Genomic DNA, 27,954 nt, shown 5'->3' on the forward strand with positions numbered 1-27,954 from the left:
CCTTCTTGTAGTAAAAACACCAAAACCAACATGGTGTTTTCTGAGCCATCCTAGGAAACTATCAAAACTGAGGGAGGGTGGGGACCGCCCCGTGTGTAGCCCGTGGTCTGAGGGGAGGGAACCTTGGGGATGCTGGGACTCACAGCTGCTGTCAGATGCCCTGGGCAAGGGGGGTCTGGGGACCGTGTCCTGAGCCTGAGTTTAGCCACGAGAGCCGAGGAGACTCTGAGAGCTGTTCCAGGCTGAAGGAGGCTAGACACGGGCCCAGACCTCATGTGGAAATGGCTGTTACTGGAGGGCCTGGTGACACAGGACGGGGTCTGAGGGTTAGAGGGTCACAATGTGTTTGTCAGCTCCCTGATCGTGGCTGTGGAGGAGAACATCCTTGTTTAGGAAATTCTCAAGGTTTCAGGAATAATGGAGCATGTTGACAACATACTTGTCAATGTTTCAAAAAGAAAAAAGTTGTATTATTAGTCCAACTTCTTTGGACATTTAAAATTGTGTCCAAAAAAAACAAAAACAAAACCCCACAGGGTTTGTAAAGTTAAAATTAAGTAAGAGGTGGGATCAGAAACCACCCTTAAGCACCCCGGCCCCGTGAGCAGGCCTGGCGCGTGCGCTGCGTCCCAGCCCCCCCGCCACAGCAGGACCAGCCGCCACCCTTGGGCGAGCCAGGCCCGACTTCCTGGGCTCCTGCCAGCACACTGCAGGCTCCCGGGTCTCCAGGGGCCCCGTGGCTGCCCTGCACCCACCAGGGCTCGGCCAGGCCCACCCGTTCTGGCAACTGTCAGGGCTGAGAGCTGAGGAGGCCACGCAGCTGGTGGGGAAGGTAACCTCTCTAGCGCTCCTTCACTCAGTCCCAGCTCGGCTTCTGAAAACTGGCTGTGAAAGCCCCCTGAAGGAAGAGGAGCGGGTGGGCGCGCCGAGCCTGCAGCTAACACGGGGGACAGCAGCACATGCGAGCTGGAAGGGGAAACGGCCCGGACCCGCTGAGGCCGCGGGCTGTGGAGCCTGGGAAACCCTGTAGGACAGAGTCCGCTGCCTGGAACCTGCCCAGGAGGGCAGCCAGGAGTTCAGGCAGACCCTCAGGAGGGTGGAGGTGAGGTGCTTGTCTGTCTGCCCACCCGCAGCTGCCGCTGGGGTAAATCTCAACAAAGAGGCAGCCAAACGGCCCTGTCCTAGGCATCCTGATCCTCCACCAGGCCTGGACCCGGGCTGCCCAAGGGCTGGGGGCTCAGAGCTGGCACAGCAGGACAGCCACTGTGGCCTCCGCACGCAAGGCCGCGCAGGAGCCGCCTCGGGCCATCGCCTCCCGGCCCCTCGGTAGGGTGGGGTGGGCTGAGGTCTCCCACTACGGAAGCTGGCTCTCAGGCCTCTGTGGGCAGCAGGCTCGGACCTGGCTGGAGCAGGACGCCTGCCCAGGCTTCTCAGAAGGAAGACCGCCCACACTACCCCCAGAATCCTGCCTAGGAGATGCAGGAGCGTGAGGCAGCCTTCAGCTTAAGGAGCCCCAGGCTCCAGTGACCAGCAGGGCGTGGTGCTGGTCCAGGCACCTGCTAGTGGAGGCAAGGAGGAAGCCCCCGCGACCCCGAGCTATCCCTGGGAAAGCAGGGGTGGCCAGAAGGGAGACAAGGCAGCGGCCAGAGATGGGTCTGTGGGGGCCACACCCTGTGCAGACAGCTCGGTCCTGCAGTGCTCAGTCGCCCCGGGGCAGAACAGCGCCCCAGGGAGGCAGCATCAGAGCGCCCAGCAGAAACCTGCAGCCCCAGCCCCCAACGTGGCCGCGCCTGCCCTACCTGCTGAAGCGCCCAATGCCGTCCACCACCAGCCGCATCCGCCTCCTCTCCTGGGCTCCCGCCGTCAGGTATCGCACCCCGAGCAGCAGGGGCGCCCCCAGGGCCGCGGCCGACAGCGCCTTCCTCCACAGGGGCTGGGGCCTCAGGGGCCTGCACAGACACGGGCGCACGGCCCAGTCACCCGGGCGGCTCCGCCCTGGCTAAGGCCACAGGCGCTGCAGCGGCACTAGGACCTCGGCAGGCGGCACTGACTTCGGGCGCTTGACCTGCGGGTCCAGGTCACCCCACTGAGCCCCCCAGACGCCCAGACCCCACATGGGCTCCATCCTGCCCACTGTCCACCAGGCCTTGGATCCTCCCGCCCCCACCCTCGCTGCCCCCTGGTCTCCAACAGGCGTGCCCCCCCACCACTCTCAGCCCACAGCCCCCACCAGGTCCCAGACCAGGGCCCTGGCGGTGGGGGGCCGGCACAGCCCGTCGTGGGAAGGGTGCGCAGAGAAGGTCCAGCCTTACGCCCCCCAATGGAGGGCACCCTGTATGATGAGGGGCATGTGCCAGAGGGTGCCTGTGGCGAGCTCCCCACCTTGCTGGTGGGGCTGCGAGGTTCCTCCTGAAGAAGGTGGCAGGGGACGGCCAGGGCTTGGGCCTGCCCTGCAGCAGGGCCGAGTGGAAGTGGCAGAGCTGTGCCTGCAAAGAGCAGAGGGCACAGGGCTGGCGGCAGGAATCCCCCTTGCCCCCCACGACCCATCACTGCGGAGCGTCAGTGCTTCCTGGGCCCGCGTCTGACTCGGGAGCAGCAACAGCTCCAGGTTCAGAGCGCGGGCAAGGGCAGTGTCACACGAGGGAAGCAAGGCCGCATCTGCACCAGGAGGCCGCCCCCCACTGGCCCTGCCCCCAGCTCCCGGCAGAGTCCTGGCGCCCTCACCGCCTGTTTCCCCTCTGAGACCAGCAGCTTCCCAGGGAAGGGTCAGGATCAGAAAGGAGGCAGGGCCTCGGGGACTGGCACTGGGCAAGTAAACAGACACAAGAACTTGTGTCTCTGAGCCCCATGGTGAGACCTGGGGTGGGAGGCAGGGGGGGCACAGCCAGGGGCAGGCAGAGAAGCAAGGCCCCACGAGCTGCCCTGGCTGAGGGGCACGGAAGAAACCACGGCACGCCACGGTCAGCCTTAGTCTCCCGATCTTACTGGAGTAAGACCTGAAGGGCTCTCAGCCTCAGGTTCCCCAAACTGTAAACAGTCTCAGTTTCGGGGACAAAAAAAGATTTCGCAAACTAAATCATAGCCCACAGCACAGATGTTAACGTTATTATTATGAAATCTGAGCCAAACAAGGAACTGACTTTCCAATCACTTTCTGGCCAAAGCACACAGCCCTGGAGACGATTTCAAGGATACAAAACAACACAGAAGTCAAAGGAAAAGTCAATGACCCACTGTCCTCAGAGGAGACCAGGGCTGACAGAGAGCGCTGCTCCCCAAGGCCCCCGCAGTGAGTGCAGATCCTCGAGGAAAACCCCGCAGGGGCCACAGAGGCAGCCTCGGGCAGACGGGCAGCAAGGGCCAGCCGCCACAGACGGTGCCCACCCTTTCCTATCCCCCACCCCCAGCCCGCTGACAACACGAGCCCGTCTCCTCCCCAGCAGAGCCCTCTGCGCGTGTCCGGTGGAGACATGCTGGCCGCAGGCCCCCTCAAGCCCTCTCACCACCATCGTCCTGCAGCAGGAGGTGCATGCCCCCGTGTGCTGCGCTGGCCCAGCCGCAAGGCCTGGTCCTGGAACACTGGAGCCTCAGCCAGGTGGGGTGTCCCAAGGGACCCCAGGGGATTCATGCAGGGAGGCCGTAGAAGCAGGCAGGGCCAGATGCCCAGCAAGACCGGCTGCAGCCCGAGGCAGAGCTGGGCCTCTGGGGCGATCAGGGAGACGGCATAAGGAGCCAGCACGAGGGCCGAGGCCGGTGCCTGAGTCGAGAGGCTGCCATTCCCCTCATACCAGCCACCTGCGCCTCCGGCCAGGGAGCAGTCTGATGCGGCTCAGTCTTCTCAGAGAGACCACAAACCCACGGAAAAAGAAATGACGGCAGCCAGCAGCCCTGGGGCTTCTGGTTCATTATCTGTGACCCAGAGGATTCTTGAGCATGGGGTACTCTTTACACAGCAGTCTGGCCTCTCCGAAACCTGTTCAGATCCACGCGTTGACAACTACTGGTACCTGGTACAAGCACTTATCAATTCTCTCTCCTTGTTGTACATGTTGCCTAGTTTTCATTAGAATTTTAAAAAAGAGTCACAAGAAAAAACCTGGGAGGACTTGCACCAAATGCAAAGCATGAATCCTAACTGAATCTCTGAAAGAAAACACCTATGAAACACTTGTGGGACCACAGTCAGCAGAGAGCCACAGTCAGGATTTTGAGGTGAGATGGTTCTGATGGTCACATCAGAGGATACCCTCCTCCTTTAGGGGTGCACGATGAAGTGTCGAGATTATGCGTCAAGAAGTCTGTGTCTTACTTTCAAAATACGTATGGTTTCAAACGGACACAATCAGCTGGAGCCAGATGCTAACACTGGGTAGACCTAGGTGGAAGCACCTGGGTAAGTAACTCTCGGGGACCCTACACTTGACCGTTTTCACAGTCACAGGGGTAGCGCGTCTGCCGCACTCTCCGGGAGGCGGTGGGTCCAGGCACACCTGGCACTGCCCGGAGACGCTGAGCGGTCACGACCCGGGGCGGAGGCGCTCCCGGCATTGAGGGGACCGCTCACCACCAGCCACTGGCTGGGCTCCCCAGAGCCTCAGGCTGAGCCGAGGCCGCGGCTCAGGGCGGACCCTGGGGCCACACAGCTGGGGCTGGAATCTGGGCTGAAGCACTTGCCAGCCATGCCATTTAGGTAAGTTCCTTCCTCTGTGCCTCAGTTTCCCTGTCTGCGGGGTGGGACCACTGCACTGCTGCAGCGCGGGTGAGTGAACTGACATCTGGAAAGCCCTTGGGCAGTGCCCAGTGTGGGGGCAGGTGAAGCACCGCCAAGGCCAGCCTGTGGTCAAGGAGAGGGCAGGCCCTTCCAGGTGCTCCTCGCTGCAAGAAACTGCCCGCTGGTCCCCAGTGCTCCCTTGGGCACCCTCCTCCCAGCAACCCTGCCCTCCCAGCTCCGCAGGCCACCCCACCTAACACAAACAAGCACTTATTTGCTGGGTTGAACTAAGCTGAGAAAACAGACTACAGATCTTCTTTGATTTACGATGGGGTTAGGGTTAAACCCATTGTAAGTTGAGAAATGTCAAAAGTCGAAAATGCATTTAATACACTGAACCTACCAAAGTTTAGCCTGGTCTTCCTGAAACCTGCTCAGAACACTCACAAGTGGGCAAAACCATCTAGCACAAAGCCTGTTTCACACTGAAGCGGGGACCAGTTCTGTAACTGACTGCACACCGCGCCGACGGTGAATACAGGACGCGGTCAGGGCACCCGAGTGTGCCCTGGAGATTGCAGGCTGACGGGGAGCTGCTGCGGCCGCTGCCCAACATCAAAGAGAGCATCCGCTTCCCGCCACTGGTCCAGAAAAGGGCCAAACTCAAAGCTGGAAGTACTTTCTACTGACTGTGCATCACTTCCGCACCATCATGAGTCAGGGATCAACAGGTAGAAAGTGTGGAGCAGATTACACACGCTGATAAAGAAATCCTCAGCTCTGGAGCGGATGGGCCGCTGCCAAGTCCCGGTGGGGACGCACACGAGACAGCGAAGGAAAACGGCCAAAGCTGACAGGTAACGATTACCCTGAGATGTTCCCATTCAGAGGCAAGGAAAGGACAGATCCACAAGTTATTCTAGCCAGAATGCCAACGACCTGCAGATCCAAGGCTGCCGGCGCCAAGGCTGAGGTGAGGCCTGAAGGGGCTGCCACACCAAAGGGCAGGCACAGCAGCTCCAAGACCACGGCTGAGCCCAGGGCCACATCTCCTCCACCAGGGACCCCGCACACGTGCTCCGGGTGTGTTTCAGGGGCAGCAGGAGACTGCGAGCGAGGACGGTGCCCTGAGAGGGCACTGCCATCAAGGCCTCCACCTGGGCAAGGCCCAGAGTCCATCAGGGAGATGCGGCGGGGCACATGGCGAGGACACTGCCAGAGGAGAAGCAGGCGCAGCCCCAGTCGGTGCTCCTCCAGGGGAACGGCGCCCCGGGCCGACAGGGGCTGCAGAGCGGGGCAGAGTGCCCGCGGGCCAAGCCCTGCACTGCGCCGCAGGCCTGCCCAGCCGCCTCACTGACCGCACTCTGTGCCTGCGGGGCGGCTCCCTGCTGTGCCCTGCCAAGCTAGAAAGGTGGAAGATGGCAGAAATAAAGCGCCTTGCTCAGGGCCTGGCACCTAACAGGTGCTCAATAAAATGCACGCATTTCTGAGGCGGGGCTTATTTCCTCACGAGGCCCACAGCACAGCAGAGAAGCCAGAGGCTGGGAAATCGAACCACTTCCCCAGCCCATACCCTTCCCATCCCCAAACCAGCCACCAGGCGGAGCACACTGTCCCTGGAGTCATTAGTAGGAGAGTCCAGTGAGAAAAAGGCAAATCACCTAACAAGTAAGTTTACGTATCACGTTCTTACTAAACACAGTTCTTTTCACAGAAGGCCAAACCTGAATCACTGACTCTAAAGCTCAGGGCCCTGGCTGCTCCCACAGCCTCCTGACCACTGTCCACCACCGGCTGGGGCTCTGGAAGGGAAGCTGAAGACCAGCGTCCACAGCCTCCGGACACCTGGCCAATGCCAAGGGGGCACGGCCAGAAAAGTAATGGCCCCTGACCACAGCCCCCAGAGCAGCTTTCTGTCGTTTTCTGAGGAATCAGCACCACAGCAGGCGCTCTGGCCACACTGCCTCATTCCCAGCCCTGACCCCTCACTCAATCGCCCGAGACGAACATCCCTCTGGCAGACCCTGCACAGCCGCGAGGAGCCTGGCCCAGGCCTGCTCTCCAGGCCGCTGTTGTGCCTGAAGCCCGCCCCCATTCACCAGGGCTCTTTGTTCCCCCACCCCACTCCACTGTCCTTATCACAGGAGCACAGGTTAGCCTGCAGGCTTTCTCCCCACCAGGCTGGGCAGGGCCATCTCTTTCTTAATCATCTCAAAGGTACAGCAGAAATTCTTTATCATAAACACTTGCTGACCTTAGATAAATGCAGAACCCCACATGGCCCAGGCCATGTGCTGAGCAACAGGTGGAAGGCCGCAGTCAGGAGAGAGACAGCAGCCGCTCCCCCGGAGAATGAGGCCTCTGCTGACGACACCAGAGCCCTCACGGGGCCCTGATGGCTCATGCCAGCTGGATGCCGGGGACTCCCCAAATATCCCCACCACCCAGGAGACACCCGAGGGTCACAGAGCTATAAATGCGGCAGAGCCAGCAGCCAGAACTCCCAGGAGCCAGTCCAGGGCAATATCCACGCATCACATGTAACCCGCACCACACCCAGAGCGGCAGCAAACAGGTACAGAGAGGGCGCCTCCTCAGCAGCATGAACACACACGCAGCCTTCCTGGGGCGGTCCTCTCACTCCCGAAGCCTCCCGCTTTGGGACAAGATGAGAGGGCCCTTTTCTCAGCCCAGGTGCACCATGCTCATCCGGAACTCAGCTAACAATCTATCCAGCAGTGTCACTCAGACAGACACTACAGAGCTCACAAACTCCGTGTGCACATCAACACCGAGCCACGAGCACCTGCCCTCATGCTTTAGGTACAAGCTGAGCTGTTGGATTTCCTAACACCCTGTAGATTAGACACAGCAGATTTGAAAAGTCACTGCAGATAAGCCGGACCCCAGAAGAAGCATCTGCTGAATCTCACGAGACCTGAAACTACAAAGAGGTGACAAGAATCTGGGCACTGTAAGGGCAGGTCAACAGCCCTGCGCACACAGCAGGAGAGTAAGCAAGCTCTGAGCCCGAACTGCTCTTAAGGTCAGGAAGAGAGGCTGGGTGTCTGGGCCCGGGAAAGGGAGTGGAGATGACCTTGAACACCGTGTCCTTTGCTTTTCTCGGGTCTCTGACCCTCTCAGCACCAGTCAGGACTCAGAAGCCTACTGGGCCCTGCTCTATTTACTGGTCATGAGCATCTCCTGCTCAAGGGCCAAAGCCCGCCTGCCCACTCCCGAGGGCTGCCTAGAGGACGGAGTGACCTGAAGGAGTGAAGCCGCTTTATAAACTAGAAAAGACCAACTCACTGTCTCTGCCTGACTCTCAGACTAACGCTGCTTCATCATCTCACCCACAAAACACCCCTGTGTAATGGAGATGCTCTACAAGCCACAGAGCCAATGGACATTCATTTGTATTGACACCTAAGCCCACAAGGCTAGGCTTATTAGAAAACTATGAGGTCTACAGAAAATTCCATGTTGAAAATGGTGATGAGCCCCACTCAGTCTCCTCACCTCTAAACCAAGGGGCTAGGTTTTCGGAGAGGGAGTGGCTAAGACCTGGGTCAACGACTATGACACCCTGCTTGAAAGGTGCCAATTCAAACGGCAGAGATGCAATAAAACGGGAGGTCCCACGGGGCGCAGACTGGAAAGGCAGGTGCCATGTTCGGGACCAAAAGAAGCTGAGTTAGGCGGGCAGCCCAGGGCCAGGCAGAAACCTAGGAAGGCCTGAGAGGCGGGGTGACCCCGAGGCACAGCCGGGCCGCAGCAGCTGTCAGCCCACCTGCCGCCCCTGCAAGTCCTGTCTCCCCAGAGGCGGGGGGCAGCAGTCAGCCCGGGATGACCCGGGCTGGGCTGGTGACAAGGAGAAAAGGGTGCCCAAGGGATCAGGTGAAGAAAGGGCGGGGGGGTCCGCTCTGCGATTCGTTCGGGCAGAGCCTGCAGCGGCGAGGGGTCTGAGGCAGACACGGGGCAGGCGGAGGCGCCAGGCGCCAGGCAGCCGCCTCGGGAAAGGGCGTCTCCCTGGGGAGGAACGTCCGTAAGGGACGAGGGTCGTCCCTCGCGGGGAAGGAGGCTTTGGAGAGTCGCCTCTGAGACAAGACTCCCGCACCAAGAAGTAGCCTCGGAAAAGCGGAGCTGCGGCGTGCGGCGGGGAAGGCCCGATGTCTCCCTCACAGGGCCTGGGGGCTGAAGCGGGGACCCGAGGACAGGCTGCCTGACGGCTGTGACGGGCTCCAGCCAGCCGGGAGGATCCCTGGGGGGCGAGTCTTGGGCCCTGCGGGTCCCGGCTGGGCGACCCGGGCCGCGGCAGGGGCGCGAGCGCTCGGGGTCTCACAGGTCTCCACATTTTCGGTCCGCCGCTCAGCTCCCGCTCGCCACACGCCGCACACCTTCCGCCGGCCCAGCAGGCACTGCGGGAGGGGCACAGTGCGCACGCGCGCGCCGTCCGATGGGCGGGCGGGACTGGAGGCCACGCCCCGAGTAGTCCCGCCGCCGCGGTGGAGCAGCGCCCCCTGGCGGCTCCCGGCCCACTAGGTTTAGGGCCAGTACCGGCGCTCGGTCAAGGCACGCGGTCTGAAACCGCTCAGTTCAGTTCCGTCGCTCAGTCGTGTCCGTCTTTGCGACCACATGGACTGCAGCACGCCAAGCTTCCTTGTCTATCTCCAACTCCCAGAGCTTGCTCAAACTCACGTCCATCGAGTTGGTGATGCCATCAACCATCTCCTCCTCTGTCGACCCCAGACCCTGCTGCTGCTAGGGTTTTTTCCCACCCCCAGTGGAAGCTGAGGTTTGGGGAGGTCAGGTCACCTGTTGCCCCAGGAGTTCACAGCAAAGGCGGAAGCCGGGAGGGAGAAGAGACCCCACTAGGGGCTCAGCGCCGGCAGCTGGAGTTGAACCCAGGGCGGGGAAGGGGCAGCCGTTTCAGCCCAGCACTTGCAAGCGATGGATTAGGGTGACTAACTGCTCAAGCCTCGCTTTTCTTGCTGCAAAATGAGGTCCTGGCTCACAAGTTAAGGATGCTAAGATACCACGCAGGCCACCTTAAGTTTGCTTTGCTAGAAGTTATTATAAAAACTCTCAGATTGGACTTTCAAAGGCCTCCATTATTTGTTATCCCAGGTGAGAAACATAATGTATATTTTATGAGCGAATTTCTGTTTGTGAGCCTGCTAGAAAGAGGCCTTCCTGACTGCCTATAAGGCACGGAGTGCGAAACCCTGGTAGTGTTCTGTAGGCATTCGCTCCAGGAGGTCGACCCATGTTCCCTAGAAGTGACTCACTCCTGTTAATGAGCCACCCTCTTGGTGTGGCCATTTACAAGGCCTCTTGCACACAGCAAATTTCTCCAATTCTGTCTTGGTAAAAAGAAAGATAGACTCTAACTGAACTTGTGCATATATATCTATGCTGCTGTGAAGAGTAAGACTCAGTAAAAGTCTCAGTGTGAGAATCAGGGATGCAAGTTGGTGAGAAGCAAGTGTTATTTACAGATTGATTCCATTTTTTGGCTGATTCGGGTCTTCATTGCAGCCGGAGGGTTTCCATTGCCCTGTGGCATGTGGGATCTTAGTTCCCCAGCCAGGGATTGAACCTGCGCCCCTTGCTTGGAAGCACAGTGTTAACCACTGGACCATCAGGGAAGGCTCTGCTAGTATAACTTTGTAGTAAGTTTTGTAATTGGGAAGTGTGAGAGATTCCTGAAACTTTATTCTTTTTTTTAGTGCTTTTAAAATGTTATTGCGTGTATGTATATTATATGAAATATATGACTACGTATTTCTACATTATCTTGTAAATCCCGACCAAGGGATCGAGCCCCAGTCTCCTACATTGCAGGCATATTCTTTACTATCTGAGCCACCGGGGAAGCCCATATGTATATACATACATACACACACACATATATATATGCTTTTGAAATAAAATGTTTTTTTCTTCCAGTTTTATTGAGATGTAACTGATGCTGCACTGTGTAAGTTTAAGGTGTGCAGCATGATTAGACTCACATACATCATAAAATGGTCACTACAATACACTCACTGAACATCATCTTGTATAAACATAAAAGGTAAACAATTTTTTTCCTTATGTTGAGATCTCTTAGGATTTACTCTGACAAACTTTCATATGTAACATTCAGCAGTTAATTAATCATGCTGTATATTACATCCCTAATATTAATACTTACCTTTTTTTGGCTGTGCCACTCGGCATGCATGCATGTTAAGTCACTTCACTTGTGTCCAACTCTTTGTGACCCTATAGACTGTAGCCCACCAAGTTCCTCTGTTGATGGGATTCTCCAGGCAAGAATGCTGGAGTGGGTTACCATGCCCTTCTCCAGGGGATCCTCCTGACCCAGGGATCAAACCCATGTCTCTTAGATCTCCTGCATTGGCAGGAGAGTTCTTAACCAGTAGCACCACCTGGGAAGCCTGCCGCTGGGCATGCAAGCTCTTAATTCAGGATCGAACCCATACCCCCTGCAGTGAAGCAAGGCGCCCTGACCGCTGGACGGCCAGGGAAGTCCCCCTAGTACTTGCCTTACAACCGGAAATTTGCCCCTTCTACCTTTATTCAGTTCTGCCTCCCCCACCCCTTGCTTCTGGTAACCACAAATCAGACCTCCTTTTCTATGAATTTATTCTCGATGCATAGTTGACCTACACCACCAGTAGTTCCAGGTGAACAATGTAGTGATTCAATATTTCTGTACATTACAAAATGATCCCCAGGGTAAGTCTAGTTACCATCTGTCACTGCACAAAGTTACTACTATATTATTGACTATATTCCCTCCTGTACATTTCATACCTGATGACTCACTTATTTTGTAACTGGAAGCTTGTACCTCTTATTAATCTCCCTCACCTATCTCACTCATCTCACATACCTCTCCCCTCTGGCAACTACCTGTTTGGTCTCTGCATCTATGAGTCTGTTTCTGTTTTCATATGTTTGTTCACTTGTTATGCTTTTTATTCCACTTATAAGTGAAATCATACAGTATTTGTCTTTCACTGTCTTACTCCACTCAGCAAAATACCCTCTCAGTCCATCCATGTTGTCGAAATGGCAAGATTCCATTCTGTTCTATGGCTAATTGTGCTCAGTTGCTCAGCTGTGCCCGACTCCTGTGACCCCATGGATTGTAACCCACCAAGCTCCTCTATCCATGGGATTTTCCATGAAAAAATACTGGAGTGGGAAAAAAAAAAAAAAGAATACTGGAGTGGGTTGGCATTTCCTACTCCAGAGGATCTTCCCAACCCAGGGATCAAACCTGCGTCTCTTGTGTCTCCTGCATCAGTAGGCAGGTTCTTTACCACTCTGCTACCAGGGAAGCCCAAGGACAGGGTTCTGTGGCTAATACTCCATTGTGTGTATATATATATAATACATGTGGCACATCTTCTTTATCCACTTATCTGTCAATGGACAATTAGATTATTTGTGTATCTTGGCTATTGTAAATAATGCTGCAATTAACATAGGGGCTCATGTATGTTTTCTAAGAACAAGTGTTCTTGTTTTCTTGAGATAAATACTCAGAAGTGAAATTGATAGATCATATGGTAACTCTATTTTTAACTTTTTGAGGAAACTCCATACTGTTGTCTACAGTGGCTGCACCAGTTTACGTAACCACCAACAGCATACAAGGTTCACTTTTCTACACACCCTCTCCAACACTTATTTGTTGTCTTGTTGATAATGACCATTCTGGTGAGTGTGAGGTTAGATCTCATTGTGGCTTTGATTTTTCTAGTGACTGATGATGTTGAGCATCTTTTCATGTGCCTGCTCTCCATATGTATGTCTTCTTTTGTCTATTTTGGTCTTCTGCCCATTTTTTAACTGCTTTGTTTGTTTTACTGAGGTTGCATCATGTGAGTTCTTTGAATGTTTTGGATATTAATCTCTTGTTGGATATAACCATTGCAAATATCTTTGTCCATTCAGTAGGCTGCTTTTTCATTTTGTTGATAGTTTCCTTTACTGTACAAACGCTTTTTAGGTTGATGTAGTCCCATTTGTTTATTTTTACTTTTGTTTCTCTTGCTTGAGGAGACATATTCAAAAAAATTGCCAAGGCCGATGACAATGTTTTCTTCTAAGAGATTAATGGTTTCAGATCTTACATTAAGTCTTTAATCCATTTTTGGTTTATTTTGTATCTGGAATGGGAAAGTACTCCAGTTTGAGTCTTAACATTTGCAGCGTCCAGTTTTCCCAACACCATGTACTGAAGAGGTTTGCCTTTTCCCCTTTGTATATTCTCCTGCATTGGCTGGCAGATTCTTTACCACTATTGCCACCTAGGAAGCCCCCCCCCCCACCTCCTTTGAATATTCTTGTCTCTTTTCCTTGTAGATTAATTGATCATAAGTGTGCAGGTTTATTTCTGGGCTCTCTGTTCTGTTTCACTGACCTATATGTCTGTCTTGATTACTGTAGTTTTGTAGCCACCTATATTCTTTTAAAGATTGTTTTGGGGAATTCCCTGGCGGTCCAGTGGTTAAAACTCAGCACTTTTACTGCCAAAGATCCAGGCTCAATCTCTGGTCAGGGAACTAAGACCCTGCAAGCCATGTGGCATGGCACACACACAAAAAGGATTGTTTTGGCTATTCCGTGTCTCCTGCATTTTGTTTTGTTATGAATATTAGGATTAGTTGTGTTTTTTTTTTTTTTCAAAAAAAAGCCAGATGGGATTTTGATAGGGATTAGTTGAATCTGTAGATCAGTATTGCCAAGTTAACAACAGAAGTCTTCTGATCTATGAATATTTACTCATGTCTTTCATTGTTGTCAACATTTTGTAGTTTTCCATGTACAAGTTTAGCATTTCCTTTGTTATATTCACTTCGAGGTACTTTATTTTTTTTGATGCTACTGTAAAAAAATGTTCCTTAATTTCACTTTCAGATCTTCGGCTGAACATGTATAAAGATACAACTGATTTCTGTATATTGATGTTGTATTCTGCAAATTTTGGTTGTATTTGTTTTCGGTCCTAACAAGTTCTTTGTGGACTCCTTATGATTTTCTATACATAGAACCCTGTCATCTGAGGATAGTTTTACTTTTTTTCCCACCTGGATGCCCTTTTTCCTGTGTAACCATCATTGCCAGGACCCGCAGTGCAACGTTGAATGGAGACAGAGAGCAGACACCTTCATCTGGGGATCTGTCTGTTTCTCCTCTGGATGCCTGAGCACCCTGGCCGCTGCATCTCTTCACATCCCTCTGACCTAAATCCATGTGGGGTGGGGTGGGCACTTGCAGGGGGACATGGGTAGCAGGACGCCTGTGAGGGGTCAGGTAGGGGCCCTTTTGCAATCTGCTTTCTAACGAGCTCAGTTCTCCTGCCACACTTGCAAAGGAGAGGAAACATGAAAACAGAAACCCCCTCCAGGGCTTTGTCTGGATAGTCCAGCTGAAGAAGGTCCTGCCTCCTTCCTTGCCCGGCCTGGCTCAAGGTGTTCTGAGAGGGTCCAATCTCCAGGAAACTCTCCTTTCTAGGGTGGAAGTGGTCAGCGAAGCATCCTGCTCAGGAGCTGGTGGGGGAGCCTAGGGCTCTTGACATGGGGAGTACAACGGGAGAGTCTGCAGGACGGTGACTGATCCTCCCCCAGGCACGGAAAGGTCAGCCAGTGCTCGGCATGCAAACTTCTGGATGGTCCCAGATGCTTCAGAGACGAGAGAGGACCTCACAACTCTTGCAGCTGTGACAGATAGAAGACAACTCAACTAAAATAAGCACAAAATTTTGGGCTGACATAACTTGTAAGTCCAAGGGGTTTAGCTTCAGGTACAGCTGGATCCAGGCAACTGCAGGATGATGTCAGGGTCTGGCTCCCTCCACCCCTTGCTCTGTTCCCTCTGTGGTATCTTCACCGTCTGGTGTGCACTGAGTAGTTTGGGTAGTTTTTACAACTCTTGGAACAACTGACACGCCTAATACCAATCTACTGGGTCCTCATTTGCTCCACAGGGTCACCTCTCCTCCCCCATTTCAATTGGTGTGGGCACCATGGCTGGATCAGCTGGGTTACCCACCCAGCCACAGGGTGTGGGCCAGAGGGGTCTGTGATTAATAACCCACTAGAACTACAGTTGCCTCCGAGACCCCTGGAAAGTGCAGTGGACAGAATGTCTGGGGTCTCCTTCAAAGTCTGAGACACCCTTTGGGCAGGGCTGGGAGGCCGAGTGACTGGCCACATGCCATCCAGCTGGAGGCATCATGCCTGGGTGCAGTCCTGGGGGACACTCTGCTCTGAAGGGCTGGCTTGGTGGGCTGCCCCGCTTCTGGCCCTCATCCCTGGGTGGCTGAGAGTGGGAAGGGTGTGCCAAGCAAGCGAGTGGCTCTCCAGGATTTGGCCCTGTGGCCTTTCCTCCCCTTGTCATCTGGACCCCCACTTGTTTGTTTCGGGGACGCTGGCCGGAATGTCCTGGAGACTTCAAAGGGCGGCTGCTTCCTCAAACCCCCTCCGGTTCCCCTGCCCCCCTCCTCTTCGGGAGACCATGCACATTCTACGCAGCCTGGCACATCTGGCAGACACAGAGGCAGGCAGAGGCTCCCTGGACTCCCAACGTGGAGGGGGAGGGGCTGCGGGGAGGGGCTGCGGGCAGGAAGGAACTGGGAGCCATTCCAGGGTGGGCAAGGGAGGGACAAGGGCAGTGTCAGGGGGTGCGGGGAAGGATACACCACCCATTTCATGCCCTCAGCCTCTGCTCGCTGCAACCAAAAGCAGTGTCCCTAACTCACAGCTGCCCGTCACCTTGCTTCCCAAATGCAAGAGGCAAGTCAAGCTGCTGCTGCCCCCTACCCAGTCCCGTCAGGTCAAGTGGCCTGCTGGTTAGCACCACTAGGGCCTGTCTTCGGGGCTGGGCTGTCTGAGCTCCATGGGAGTGTGGCCCAGCTGAATGCTTGTTGGAGGGTCAAGGCCTGGAAATCCTTCCCTCCCACCGGGAAGTTCCTCCTGCTCAGCTGGTCCAGCCAAGGCCGGGGCCTTGAGAAGCCCACGTGCTTCCCGAGTCAAGGACAGCCAGCCTCTGAAGTTAAGGGCATCCGGAAGGGGCTGGGTGGCAAGGCAAGCACCACTGCCTTGAGTCCACACCCTAGGCCTCAGGGCCCCCTGTGGAAGCGGGTGCCTGGTCTGTGAGAACAGGGTCTCCATACCAGGCCGGTCCCATTGGACCACAGCTCAGGGCCCCGCTGGGAGCCTGTCCTACACAGGCCTCTCTCTGCTCCCCACCTGCCCTGGAGGCACAGAGGAGACAGAGGAAGCCCAGGCCCAGCCCCACAGCAGCCTCCATCCAAATCCCCTCCCAGCCCCTCCCAGCTCAGGGCTCTCTATAGGCTGCGCCAGTCCTGAGTGGGGGAGCCCGCAAGTACAGGACAGCCTGGCTCCCTACAGACACCACGAAGCAGAGGCCCAAACCGCCATCCTGGGGCCTCGGGGGCAGAGTGTGTGTTGTGCAAAGACAAGGCCATCTGCCAGCAACCCAGAGAGAAGGCAGCCGCTGTCACGTCCACCTAACAATGGCTTGGGGCTTGGCAGCTTTGATCACAGGAGCTAAAAATGGGACAGGTGGCTTGGGGGAGGGGGTGACATCCTTGGGCAGAAGGATCCCGAGACTGGCTAGACCCTCACATCCCAGTCTTCTGAGTCCCGCTCACAGAGCCCTTTCCATGCAGGGACCTGGCAACAAGCCCCTGGTGTAAATCCCCCCCAGGATCCTCCATAAAGCAGCAGGGAAATGCTGCCACACCTGGGCCACAGACCCAGCGACCAGCAGGCAGCCCATGCGGTCGGGCCCTTGTGCCTGGCTGGCCTGGCCCACCACAAAGCCTCTGGCTGCTGTAACCTGTGTGGGTCCTTGGCCCAGACCCCAGGCCCCGGGAGCAGGCCTTCTCTGTCCCTCTGGGCACTTCTCTGTGTGTAGAGGACAAAGTTCCACGAACCCGGGATCTCCAGACACTGCCCCAGGGAGCGGCAGCCCCTCCTGAATAGGTCAGACCAAGGCTCCAGATCAGAGGAAGTCTATCTGCACCGTAAAAGTTGTTCCTGGGATTGACTCCAACTCACGGAATAAAAATGCTTTATTGTACAAATCCCACACAAATCCTGGGCCAAGTCCATGTCTCCAGATGGGCCATGGCTCTGAGCCTGCTGTGTCCTCCACCTGCCTGCAGTGCCAGGTTCGCCTGTGGAGTGTGCAACTGTCCGTGAGCAGGCCGCATGTGAGGTGGGCCTCTCCAGGCAGTGGACAGGCAGTCTCTGTGGCACCCTGAAGACAGGTGGGGGGAGCAGAGTCCCCCCCAACACTAGGCTTAGGGGCCACAGGGGTCCACGCAGTCCTTCCCGCTGTGGAACACTTGGTAGATGCTGGTGGGAGGGAACATGGCCACGGCGCCGAGCAGGGAGCCCACCTGGATGGCCACGCCAGCGGCCAGCAACGCCGGCTGGCCCCCACCATGCAGGAGCGAGCTGGCAGCCACCTTCACGTACGAGAACACGCCCAGACACAGAATCCACGACACCACCTGGGAGGGTGAACATAGTAGCAGGCTGAGCAGAGACGCCCTGCTCTAAGGCAAACCCCTCCTGATGGCCACCCTTTTTGTTGCCCTGTCCCAATTACTCACCACAAGGACCACCCCTGCAGAGGTGCCCACCAGGGGTGGGCAGGGACTCAGGACTGCCAGTGCCATCAGGTAGGCCCCAAAGAACATGCCCAGCAGAGAAAGACCGCCCAGCCCTGCCAGGGACCTGCCAAGGGCGAGTCAAAACTCAGAGCTGGCTGTGCCTGGCCCAGGCCCTAACCCCGAAATCCCATCCCGAGGGGCCTGGGCTCCCTGTGTACCTGCACAGAACACCCATGGCTAGAAAGCAGGCGAGTGGGTTGGCAGCACTGCCCAGCACCACAGCCAAGTGGTAGGCGAGGCGCCCGTAAGGCAAGCAGGAATAGCTCTGCACAGCGGGCAGCACGCCGTTGGTCAGAGCGTTGGTGACGGCCAACAGGCCCAGCAGGAAGGCACCGTGGGTAGAGAGCAGCCTGGGGCCCACAGGTTCTGGGCTGGGGGTGGCGTCTGCCGCCGGGCTGGGGGGTTCCTGCAGGGGCGAGGCCTCTTCCTCTTCCTCCTTCTCCGCTCCTAGGGTTCCCACCCGCAGGCCAGGCCCTGGGCCGCCCGTGGGTACAGACGGCGGCAGTGGCAACAGCAGCAGGAGACCCTGAAAGGCGGCAGCTGAAATGACCAATAGGGTGGACAAGATCCCAAAGAAGGTGCTGGCAGGAAAACGCTCTGGGAAGTAGAGGGGGGGCCCAGGGGTGCCATTGGTGGGGGTTGGTGGGCACTCGAGGCGGCCCACACCCTGCACTAGAGCCAGCACGCAGGGTAGCAGAGCGCTGAGGCCTTGGCCCAGAAAGAAGGACCGCAAGAAGGGAGGTGGCAGGCGGCTCAGGAAAGGCAGGAAAGTGACGTTAGAGGCACAGCAGGCCAGCGCCAGCACGAAGGCCAGTGCCAGGAAGGCCACAGAGTGCTCCTGCCCCGCCACTGTGGTCACCTGCGGCCACAAGGGGGCCAGCAGGGCCGTGCCCACCACGCTCAGTGCCTGCACCACCTGGATGGGGACCCGCTCGCCCTTGCCCGGGGCCAGCCGTTTCCACATGGTCACCACCAGGAGACCCAGGTTCCCCAGAGCCACAAGCACACAGAGGTAGGAGGGGAGACTCCAACCTGCAAGCAAAGAAAGGAGGCAGCTGTGTCAGAGGCAGGACGCCCAGGGAAGGAAAGGAGCTGCAGCTTCGGCACCCCCCAACCCGCCCCCCGCCACTCACCCTCGGGTAGGTTCTTCACCACCACAGGGAGCTCCACCCAGATACCATTGACTGCAGCCCATGAGCCCATGCCAAAGAGGGCTACCAGCAGGTGGGTCAACACCAGACGGCCCAGCGGGGGTGCTGCCATTCAGACCAAGGCTGGCGCCTCCAGGACAGGGCAAAGGTCACAGCCAGCTCTTCTTTTCCCCACCTAGGTCCAAAGATGCTTCGGTTCTGGGAACTGAAAACCTGGTCTGGCTTGAAGGGAACACACTCGCATGCAGGATCACGACAGAAAAACACAAAACCGGAGTAAGGAGAGGACCAGGGAGCCAAGACCAGGGATACTGAGTGGGGTGCCAGGGGTGGGGAATGGGAGGTAGGAGGGGCCAAGCAAACCCGGGACACGACACCAGGATACACATACCCCCGCGGGCAGACAGAGTAGCGGGAAGCGCCGAAGCCCAGGGCAGAATGAGTAAAAGAGGGAGGATGACCTTCGGGTCTGAGTGGCCGAGACCGCCGCCACCACACTCGCACCTATGGACGTGGAACAAGGACTCCGGGACAGGGCACCGCACACCGCTGCGGCTTCTGCGAGCCGCGGGACAGTCGGAGCCGAGTCGGGGCTAGGCGGTGTGACCGCGGCGGGCACCGCCCCGCCCTACGTCGGGGAGCCGGGGAGTGCCGACCGGTGCGCCCAAGTCCCGCGCCTCCCGGTCCTGAACCTGCGCGCTGCCAGGCCCGGCGGCCGTCCGTCCAGCCACCCTCTGAGGGCGCCGCCTCCGCCCAGGGCTACGACAGTAGAACTAAGACGCAGTTGAGCCGGAGCGAGAGCCTCAACTCACCCTCCCAGACTCGTCGAACGCGCTCTCCCGACCGGCCCCAGCGCCGGAAGCCCCGCCCCGGAAGTTAGATGCTGAGCCCGAGCGAGGGGCTGGCCCGGGGTCCAGGCCCCGCCCCGGTCACGCCCTTCCGCCTCAGGCCCCCGCCCCTTCCGTCCCCGGCGCGGAATCTGGAGCGCGGCGGGCGGTTATGGCTTCAGGGACTGCAGGGCGGGCCCGCCGGGCCCGGCGCAGAGTCCGGGTCGTGCACCCGGCCGCGGCGCGGACCCGCTCGGCGGAAGACTGGTGGTGGGATCGACTTGCTCCGAGCGGCTCAGGGTACCACCTGCTGCAGTCAGACAGCATGCTGCTGGTGCTGCCAGGCCCGGGGCCCGCCCGCCCCCGCGCGCAGAGGCGCGCCGCCCGCCGAGCTCAGCGGCTGCGGTCCCCGGGGTCCCGTGCGGCCGAGGCCAAACCCAGGACCGCGCCCGCGCCCACGCCGCTGCAGGAGCCCGACCCGGGCTGGGGTGACCGCGTTCCCCTGGAAATCCTGCTGCAAATTTTCGGGTTGCTGGTGGCGGCTGATGGGCCTATACCATTTCTCGGCAGGTACCCTACCCTTTGCGCGCAGCACCGTAGCTCAGGCCGACCGAATAGGCACGCAGCGGGGGCCCGAGCGCCCACACACGTGTCCACGGCAGCAGCCTCTCAGGGTCTACTTGGAACACCCGGGGCCACACTTTGAACTGACCGCGCCGCTGTGAGAGTTGGGAGGGGCAGGTCCCTCTTAGGAAACCCCACAGCGGCAGCCAATGAGGGCGAGCGTCGGCCACAGAAAGCCCGGCCCCTCACTAGATCCTTTCTCCCAGGGCTGCGCGCGTGTGCCGCCGCTGGAACGAGGCCGCCTCCCAGCCTGCACTCTGGCACACCCTGACCCTGTCTCCCCCGCTGGCTGGCCGCCCCGCTAAGAGTGGGGCCAAGGCTGAGAAAAAGCTCCTTTCTTCCCTGGAGTGGCTTATGCCCAATCGGTGAGGAATTCCATCTTTTTCTTACTCCCTCACGTCACTTTTGTGTTGTGTGAAAGCCCCAGGCCCCTTCCTGCATTCCTGCACAAAGGGGATGGGCGGGGAGAACGCTGGCAGAAGGGAAGCAAGGAAACGGCCTGCAGCTCTGCCTCTGCTGTCGGCCCAGGTTCTCACAGCTCCAGAGGCTGACTCTCATCCACTGGAAGTCCCAGCTACACCCTGTGTTGAAGGTGAGAGCGTGAGGCTGCCCTACACGCCAGCCATGACACTTTGGGGTTGCCCAGTACTTCCAGGAAGTGAGTCAGGTACCGTGGGGGCCCAGTGATGCCCCATGAGGATGCCTGCTTGGTTTTCTTTTCCTGGCATCTCCTCCAGGAGGGAGGAGTGAGAAGTGGGAGCACCCAGGTAGGCCTGGAATGGCCAGAAAGGAGCTCATTGCTGAGACAGTGAAGTGGCGTTGGCACCAGCCATTGGTCTCTTTCCCTTCTCCAACCCCCAGCTGGCCCTCTGTCTTCCACAGCTGGTTAGCGAGTCCTGTCCTCGGCTCAGCTTCCTCAAGCTTTCTGACTGTCATGGTGTGACCCCTGACGCTCTGATCATGCTAGCCAAAGCCTGCCCTCAGCTCCACAGCCTGGACATACAGCACTCAATGGTGAGCCCTATGTCCCCAGGGGCCCCAAGGAAGCCTGGGCTGAGGTGGCAGGTACCCCTGTGCTGGGTCCCTAGGTGGAGTCCACGGCTGTGGTAGGCTTCTTGGAGGAAGCTGGACCCCGAATGCAGAAGCTGTGGCTGACCTACAACTCCCAGACAACAGCCATCTTGGGTGCACTGCTGGTAGGTTGGTGACAGCCAGGAGCAGAGCTGGGTGCCAAGCCAGGGACTGCCAGACGCCCGACCTCGTGTTCTCCCCACCTCTACAGGGCAGCTGCTGCCCACAGCTCCAGGTCCTGGAGGTGAGCACTGGCCTCAACCACAACATCACTCCCCTCCAGCTGCCTGTAGAGGCCCTGCAGAAAGGCTGCCCTCAGCTGCAGGTACCTGACGCCCCACCTCTTGCACCTGTCACCCCCCTCCCCATCTGCAGCCTGGGCCTCGCTCCTAGGTGCTGCGGCTGTTGAACCTGATGTGGCTGCCCAAGCCTTCCGGGCGAGCGATGACTCCTGGCCCAGGTTTTCCCAGCCTTGAGGAGCTCTGCCTTGCTAGCTCCACCTGTAACTTTGTGAGCAACGAGGTCCTGGGCCGCCTGCTCCACGGCTCCCCTCACCTGCGCCTGCTGGATCTGCGAGGCTGTGCTCGGATCACGCCTGCTGGCCTGCACGATCTGCCGTGTCAGGGTCAGTGCTTCCTGGGTGGCAGGTGGGCAGGCAGGATGCAGGGATCCTTCCCCACCCAAAGCTCATGCCCACTCCTCTTACCTCCAGAGCTGGAGCAGCTTCACCTGGGCCTGTACGGCATGTCAGACCGGCTGACTCTAGCCAAGGAAGGCAGCCCTCTGCTCACCCAGAAGTGGTGTCACAGTCTGCGGGAGCTGGACTTAAGTGGCCAGGGCTTCAGTGAGAAGGACCTGGAGCAGGCCTTAGCTGCCTTCTCAGGCACCCCTGGGGGCTCCCACCTGGCCCTGTGCTCCCTCAACCTCAGGGGCACTCGGGTGACACCGGGCACAGTCAGGTTAGCAACCCCCTAGTTCCGTGGGGCCAGTATAGCTTAGCCCCCATCCTGCGTGGCTTGCCAGTTCCAGGAGTCAGAAAACGGAGCCCATACTGGCCAAGTCCCTGCTTGGGGTTGGCCTCAGGGACACCCAGGGTACTGAGGGTGGGCCTTGATAGGTGTAAGGGGCATAGCCAGCTGTGGTGCAAGGGCAGCGAGGGCTCCCTAGACTGGCTCAGCCCTGCTGGTGCTTAACCTGCTGTGGCCTGCCCTGCCCCCACAGCTCTGTGATAAGCAGCTGCCCAGGTCTGCGGTACCTCAACCTGGAGTCCTGCCGTTGCCTTCCCCGGGGCCTGAAGCGGGCCTACAGGGGCCCAGAGGAAGTCCAATGGTGCCTGGAGCAGCTGCTCACCAGCCTCCCCTCCCCCAGCTAGCCAGCTTCAGGCCCCTCTGCCAGCCAGCCCTGCTCTGCCTCTTTTCCCAGTTTTGGATATTTGAGTGTTTTGTTATAATAAAACCCTTTTTGGAACTCTTGTGTGGTCTTTGGGATCAGAGTGAGGGGACAAGGGTTGTCCCTGAGGGAGGCTGTGCCTTGCCAGCTCACTCCTGGACTGAGTGCCTGTGCTTGTGTGCCCCATCCTAGGGCACTAAGGTGAGCTGCCTCTGATAGTATGTGAGGCTGACTAGGACAGAGCTGGCAATGGAGAGAGAGTGACCACGCCCAGTCATGGGCTCCTTGTGGGCACCTGCCTGCCGATTTCTCTCCAACTTAGGCTTGGGGTGTCTCTCTCTTAAGGCTGACCGACCCGAGTCAGGGACTAAAAGGCCGGGATGCGGGGCGGGGACTGGGGTGGGGGCGGGGCCGAAGCGAGGGGCCAGGCCAGAGCTGTGGCCGGATTTGGCGCTGGAATCGCAGGCTGAACCCGCCTGCAGGCGGCCCCAGGCCCTACATGGGGCGGGCTGTTCCGGGCCCGAGCCCTGAGGGAGCACGGGCTGGGTGCAAGCCCCCAGGGGTGCCTGAGAAGGCAGCTAAGGCCTGCTCCAGGTCCTTCTCACTGAAGCCCTGGCTACTCAAATCCAGCTCCCGCAGTCTGTGACACCACTTCTGGGTGAGCAGAGGGCTGCCTTCCTTGGGCTAGAGTCAGCCGGTCTGACATGCCGTACAGGCCCAGGTGAAGCTGCTCCAGCTCTGGAGGTGAGAGTTGTGGGCATGAGCTTTGGGTGGGGAAGGATCCCTGCATCCAGCCTGCCCACCTGCTACCCAGGAAGCACTGACCCTGACATGGCACATCGTGCAGGCCGGCAGGAGTGATTCGAGCACGTGATGTGAGTCAGGCTGTATAGGGGGCTTCCAGTGGGGTAGGGGCTAGCCGGGAAGTTCACGCCCACCACAACAGAATAGTCCCTTCTAGAACCCACTGCCCAGAGCTTCTAGAACCCGGCGCCGCGCAGCCTAGACCGCCACCTGGTGTCGCTCCCCTGTCTTCGCCTCAGAGCTCCTGCTCCTTCCTGACCGCAGCCCTGGAAGCATTATTCTCCCAGGTATGAGCGTAGCTGTGGGCAGTGGGTAGTGGCAACAGACGAGCCGCCCAGCTGACCGTCCGTACCCGACCCAGGCCCCCAAGGGCCGGTTCAGCGGACTGCCTACGACCTCTAGCGGTAAGCCCTTCCAGCTCTGGGCCCAAGGACTCTTCTGCACCGAGCGCAGCCTCGCCAGGCGCCTCAAGAACAACAGTTTCTACCCGTTCATGCAGCAGCAGCCCAACGGTGCGCGCGGACCGAAGTCAGGGACTGGGACTCCGACACTGAAGCGGGGAGACGCGGGGCGGGGATTGGAATCCGAATAGGGAGGGGAAGGGCGGGGCCAGAGCCTGGGTCAGGGCTGACGCGAGGGGCGGGGCCAGAGCCAGGGGAGGGGCGGGGCCGAAGCGAGGGGCTGGGCCAGAGCCCCGGGCCTGGCCTGCTGCTGCCCGATTAGGCTCCGGAACCGCAGGCTGGACCATGACCGAGGCCCGGGCCCTACGTGGGGCGGGCTGTTCCGGGCCCGAGCCCTGGCGCTGCCACCTCAGGCAGCGAGCAGGAGCCCGCTGTCCTCATGCGTCCTCGCCGCGTCGCCCCCAGTCTTCGTGCTCGAGTACTACCTGGACACGCTGTGGAAGGGGACGCTGCTCTTCATAGTATGCATCTTGCTCATCAGCTTCGGTCTCGTGAGCGAGGTCTGAGCTCCCGGGCCCGCCCCCACGACCTTCCTACCCCGGGGACCCGGCCCCGCCTCGCCACCGGCCCCGCGGCGGCTCAGGGAGTCCCCGCGGCGCCCGCAGGTGCAGAAGCAGGAGACCTGGGGCTTCCCTGCCTACGGCGTGGGCGTGGGCCTGTGGCTTATGATCTCGTCGCTGCCGCGGCGCCGCCTGGTGCTGAACCACGCGCGTGGCGTGTACCATTTCTCCATCCAGGGCCGCACCGTGTGTCAGGGCCCCATGCACCTGGTCTACGTGCGCCTGGCGCTCAACTCGGACGGTGATGCGAGGGAAGGGCCGCGGACTAGGGGAGGGCGCGCAAGGGACGGGAAGCCACGTGGAGTGGGGAGGGGCGGACACGCGGGCCAATACCCCGTCCCCGGAGCCCCACCCCCGCTCACCAGAGTCCGGGAGCTGAGCAACTTGCCCCTTACTAGCCTATCGAAGGTGCTTCTTCCAGCTGGTTCTGTGCGGCCACAAGCTGGAGCCGCTAGTGCTGGTGCAGCTGTCGGAGCGCTATGAGGTGCGTCCGACAGACAATCCTCTCCCCTCTCGGTCCAACGGGACTCCGACCACTGTTTGGGCTCTTAAGATGGGGACATTTCGCAGGTGGATGGTGCATACAACGGGCTCCTGGCCCGGGCCCTCAAGCTGGTCGCTGGCAGAGAGGGTGCCAGGGCTGACGGTCAGGGCTGGAGGTGCAGTTTGGCAAGGGGAGGGACGAGCAAGAGCTGACCTGACCGCCACTCGCCACCCGTTCACACAGCAAATGGAATATCTGGGCCGGTACATTGCCCGGAAGCTCAACATTAACTACTTTGACTGCCTGGCCACATCGTACCGGCACGTGGTCCGCCACTGGCCGCTGGGAACCACCTTCAGCCCGGGCATCGTGCTGCGCAAGACCGGTGCCTACGGGGGGAACCCTCAGTGGGACCCGGACGTGTGATGCTGCCAGCAGGCACCCACCCTTCTCCCACCCCAAGAGGCGTTCTGCCTTCCCCTCCAGTCCCCCGCCTCCACCCCCACCACTGGCCTTCTTCTCAATAAAGTGACCTCTTGCTTCAAGCCTGGGGGTTTTCTTTGTGCGAGTTGGGGCTGCCTCTTCAGGATCCTCCCCTCCTGCACAGCTCACAGGGCCTCAGGGAGCCTGCCAGGAAGCAATGGGGAGTTTGGGTTGGAAGATGGTAGTAGTGGGACTGAGCCTGACAAGCAGTCAGGCATCTAGGACATGTGTGGGACACACTGCCTTTCACGGTCAGTAGAAGTGCTGACCAATGAGCAGAATCCATGATTCAGAATCTGATTGGTCCAGTCTGGGCCAGATGCCCTTTCTAGTCCAATCAGAAATGAGACAAGGACACAGCCAAAGGTCAAGCCCTGTGTCTTCTGGTGGACTCCACTCCCCAGAGTTGCTGCTGCTGCGCCCGAGGCCAGAGCTCAAGGCCTGCTGGAGGACAGACCCATGGTGCCCCTGGAGCATGCTCCTGCCTGACTTGTGTGGCCCCAGTTCCACGTTCTCTGAGCAGTGGGTGTTTTTGCTTCCTGGGTGTTGGAGGCTGCTGTGGGAGCAGAGAAGTCACTTCGGGTTCCTGTCAGGGTTTTTCCTCAGGGCCATGCTCAACATGACCCCGGTCTGGTCTTTGTGCATCATGCCAGCTTAGTGTCCCTGGAACCAGGACCACCTGCATAATTTGCAGGGCCCCATGCAAAATGAAAATGCAGAAGTCCTTGTTAAAAAGTTATCAATTTCCAGATGGCAGCACTAGAGCATTAAACAAGCTCTGGCTCCTGGACCTCATGTCACATGCTCGTGACGGCTGCCCCTGCCTGGAACCCTGGCTCAGCACTGCTCACTTTTTGGCTGCCAGCATCTCTGCCCATCTCTGGAGTGGAGCCCAGAAGCTAGGCGAATGGCTTTAGGCAATCCCAGGGAGCAATTGTTGTTCATGGCTCAAGGCTAGGAACCCCTACTTCTCAGGAGGTGTTCTACCAGGAGATGGGCTCAAGAGGTTGGGCAGAACCCAGCTGTGGAGGTACTGGGATAGGTTGGGGGTCAGTGCAGCAAGGGAGGCATGGAGTGTGGAATGTGAGCCAGGGGCTTGGCTGCCTGGGTGAGTGCCTGTGACCAAGCCAGGCCTGGGATGCCCAGGCTGCCTGTCAGATGTGGACAGGGGCTAGAAAGGCATGCCAGCTGCCTGGGCTCCCAAAGCTTGGGCTCCGCTCGGTCAGTCAGTGAGACTTTAGGGTGGGCTTTGTTTCCACCCAGTGACCCAAAGCCTCTTCCCACTTGGAGCTGATGACCTAAGGGTGACCCAGGTTGAAGCACCTACTTCTTTGCTGGCAAAGTGGCTGGAGGAGGGTGGTGTTCCTTCAGCTAGGGGATCAGGGCTTTGCAAGGATTCAGCATTTGAGCTGATACGAGAAATTGCGGTCTTGTGGAGCTCTGGGGGAGAGACTTCTGGGAAGAGGAGGTGTGAGGTGCAATGCAGGGTAGAACTGGACGTGTAGGAGAAGACATGAGAAGACAGGCTGGGCTGAGGAAGGGGACCGGGGCCTCGGGAAATCACTGGGGAGTTGTAAGCACAGATGCACTGCCATCTGAGGAGGGTGTGGGGAAGGACCAGGAGGCTGCAGGAATTGTGCAGGGAGAGAAGGGCACAGGGGAACAGAGAGGATCGTAGGCAGGTCTGAGCCCCATTGAGGCCATAGCAGACAGGATTTGCAGGAGGGCTGGATGCAGGCTGGAAAGGAATCCAGGGTGGGACTTGAGCTGGGCAGGCAGAACAGTGAAGGAAGGACTCAAGGGTGGAGGACAAGTGGATACAAACAAGCACCCTGATCTCGGGTGCTTCAAACAGCAATGATGTACTTGTTGTCATGGTTTTGTGGGCTGGCTGGGCTCAGCTGTGCGGTTCCCCTCCGTATGTGTAGCTGCAATTGCTCATATGGCTGCATCAACTGGGATCTCAGTTGGAGCCAGAATGTCCAAGATGACCCCCATCCTCCAGGGCCTCTTTTCAAGTGGTGTGTCAATATTCAGCAGACTGTCTTGCTGCTGGTGTGCAAGAGGGAGTGTTGTAAGAGGACAAGACCCAGTGGGCCATAGTGTGCACCATCTGCATGCATCATTCATACTACATCCCAGTGGAGAAGCAAGTCATGTGGCCAAACCCAGAGCCAGAATGGGAAGGGTCTACCAAATGTGTGAACACCAGCAGGATCCTGGGAGCCACGAATGTAAGTAGCCCACCACAGTCCACTATCTGGCTCCTCCCAAGACCTCCAGCATCTCCTCCCATCCCAGAACTCAGCTCAGACTGCAAGTCCAAGATCTTGCATCTAAGTCAAGTCCACATACAGATGAGGTTTCTCAGGTGTCCTTTCTTGGGTATGGCCCTCTCAGGGGTCACTGTCCTTCGCTGCCCAGTACCAATGTCTTGAGGCCCATTGTTTCATTTATTTTGTCCAGTTTTGAAAAAATATTTATTTTTGGCTGCGCTGGGTCCTTGTTGTTGTGTGTGGGCTTTCTTTAGTTGTGGAGAGCAGGGGCTACTCTCTAGTTGCGGTGCTCAGGCTTCTCATTGCGGTACCTTCTCTTGTTGCAGAGTATGGGCTCTAGGGTGCCAGACTTTAGTAGTTGTGGCTTGTGAGCTACAGAGCACAGGCTC

The 27,954-nt window shown here is 58.2% G+C and overlaps 4 protein-coding genes across 21 annotated transcripts in view; 2 read left to right on the top strand and 2 right to left on the bottom strand.

Annotated features, from left to right (window-relative positions):
* Positions 1 to 9,121, bottom strand: part of ADCK5 (aarF domain containing kinase 5) — a 13,595-nt gene extending 4,474 nt beyond the window's left edge. For all 4 annotated transcript variants that reach the window (NR_198893.1, XM_010811850.3, NM_001435056.1 and 1 more), the window contains exons 1-3: positions 9,054 to 9,121; positions 2,383 to 2,486; positions 1,800 to 1,949 (exon numbers count right to left, since the gene is read on the bottom strand). Coding sequence is in view for 3 of the 4 variants with exons in the window: in XM_010811850.3 (XP_010810152.1) it covers positions 1,800 to 1,949; positions 2,383 to 2,486; positions 9,054 to 9,065 (266 nt within the window). In the remaining variant the exon portion in view is untranslated. The remainder of the gene's footprint in view (positions 1 to 1,799; positions 1,950 to 2,382; positions 2,487 to 9,053) is intronic.
* Positions 9,122 to 16,755: 7,634 nt separating this feature from the next.
* SLC52A2 (solute carrier family 52 member 2) lies at positions 16,756 to 19,440 on the bottom strand. Of its 11 annotated transcripts, XM_059893282.1 has the most exons (7): positions 19,399 to 19,436; positions 18,978 to 19,090; positions 18,569 to 18,761; positions 17,594 to 18,467; positions 17,376 to 17,499; positions 17,160 to 17,273; positions 16,812 to 16,934 (listed from the first exon to the last, which is right to left on the bottom strand). In XM_059893282.1, exons 3-7 carry the CDS (start codon positions 18,696 to 18,698, stop codon positions 16,830 to 16,832), a joined length of 1,347 nt encoding a protein of 448 aa, XP_059749265.1. In that variant the 5' UTR covers positions 18,699 to 18,761; positions 18,978 to 19,090; positions 19,399 to 19,436; the 3' UTR covers positions 16,812 to 16,829. The 11 variants fall into 11 exon arrangements, with proteins under 11 accessions (XP_059749262.1, XP_024857369.1, XP_024857373.1 ...); XM_059893279.1 differs by having other exon boundaries at positions 16,756 to 17,298; positions 19,048 to 19,090; XM_025001601.2 differs by having other exon boundaries at positions 16,756 to 17,298.
* Positions 19,441 to 19,466: 26 nt separating this feature from the next.
* On the top strand, positions 19,467 to 22,575 carry FBXL6 (F-box and leucine rich repeat protein 6). 5 transcript variants are annotated; one of them, XM_025001945.2, is made up of 9 exons: positions 19,467 to 20,134; positions 20,244 to 20,402; positions 20,566 to 20,629; positions 20,920 to 21,051; positions 21,126 to 21,233; positions 21,320 to 21,433; positions 21,502 to 21,733; positions 21,821 to 22,067; positions 22,330 to 22,575. In XM_025001945.2, the coding sequence occupies exons 1-9, from the start codon at positions 19,467 to 19,469 to the stop codon at positions 22,478 to 22,480; spliced, it is 1,875 nt and encodes a 624-aa protein (XP_024857713.1). In that variant the 3' UTR covers positions 22,481 to 22,575. The 5 variants fall into 5 exon arrangements, with proteins under 5 accessions (XP_024857713.1, XP_024857714.1, XP_024857715.1 ...); XM_025001946.2 differs by having other exon boundaries at positions 21,538 to 21,733; XM_025001947.2 differs by having other exon boundaries at positions 21,320 to 21,352.
* A 421-nt stretch (positions 22,576 to 22,996) lies between these two features.
* On the top strand, positions 22,997 to 25,351 carry TMEM249 (transmembrane protein 249). Its single transcript, XM_059874515.1, has 8 exons — positions 22,997 to 23,135; positions 23,219 to 23,241; positions 23,391 to 23,588; positions 23,663 to 23,813; positions 24,168 to 24,262; positions 24,368 to 24,563; positions 24,721 to 24,806; positions 25,050 to 25,351. The coding sequence occupies exons 1-8, from the start codon at positions 22,997 to 22,999 to the stop codon at positions 25,230 to 25,232; spliced, it is 1,071 nt and encodes a 356-aa protein (XP_059730498.1). The 3' UTR covers positions 25,233 to 25,351.
* Positions 25,352 to 27,954: the final 2,603 nt, after the last annotated feature.

Source organism: Bos taurus, chromosome 14 (genome assembly GCF_002263795.3).
Source record: "Bos taurus isolate L1 Dominette 01449 registration number 42190680 breed Hereford chromosome 14, ARS-UCD2.0, whole genome shotgun sequence".
NCBI classification, from domain to species: Eukaryota; Metazoa; Chordata; class Mammalia; order Artiodactyla; family Bovidae; genus Bos; species Bos taurus.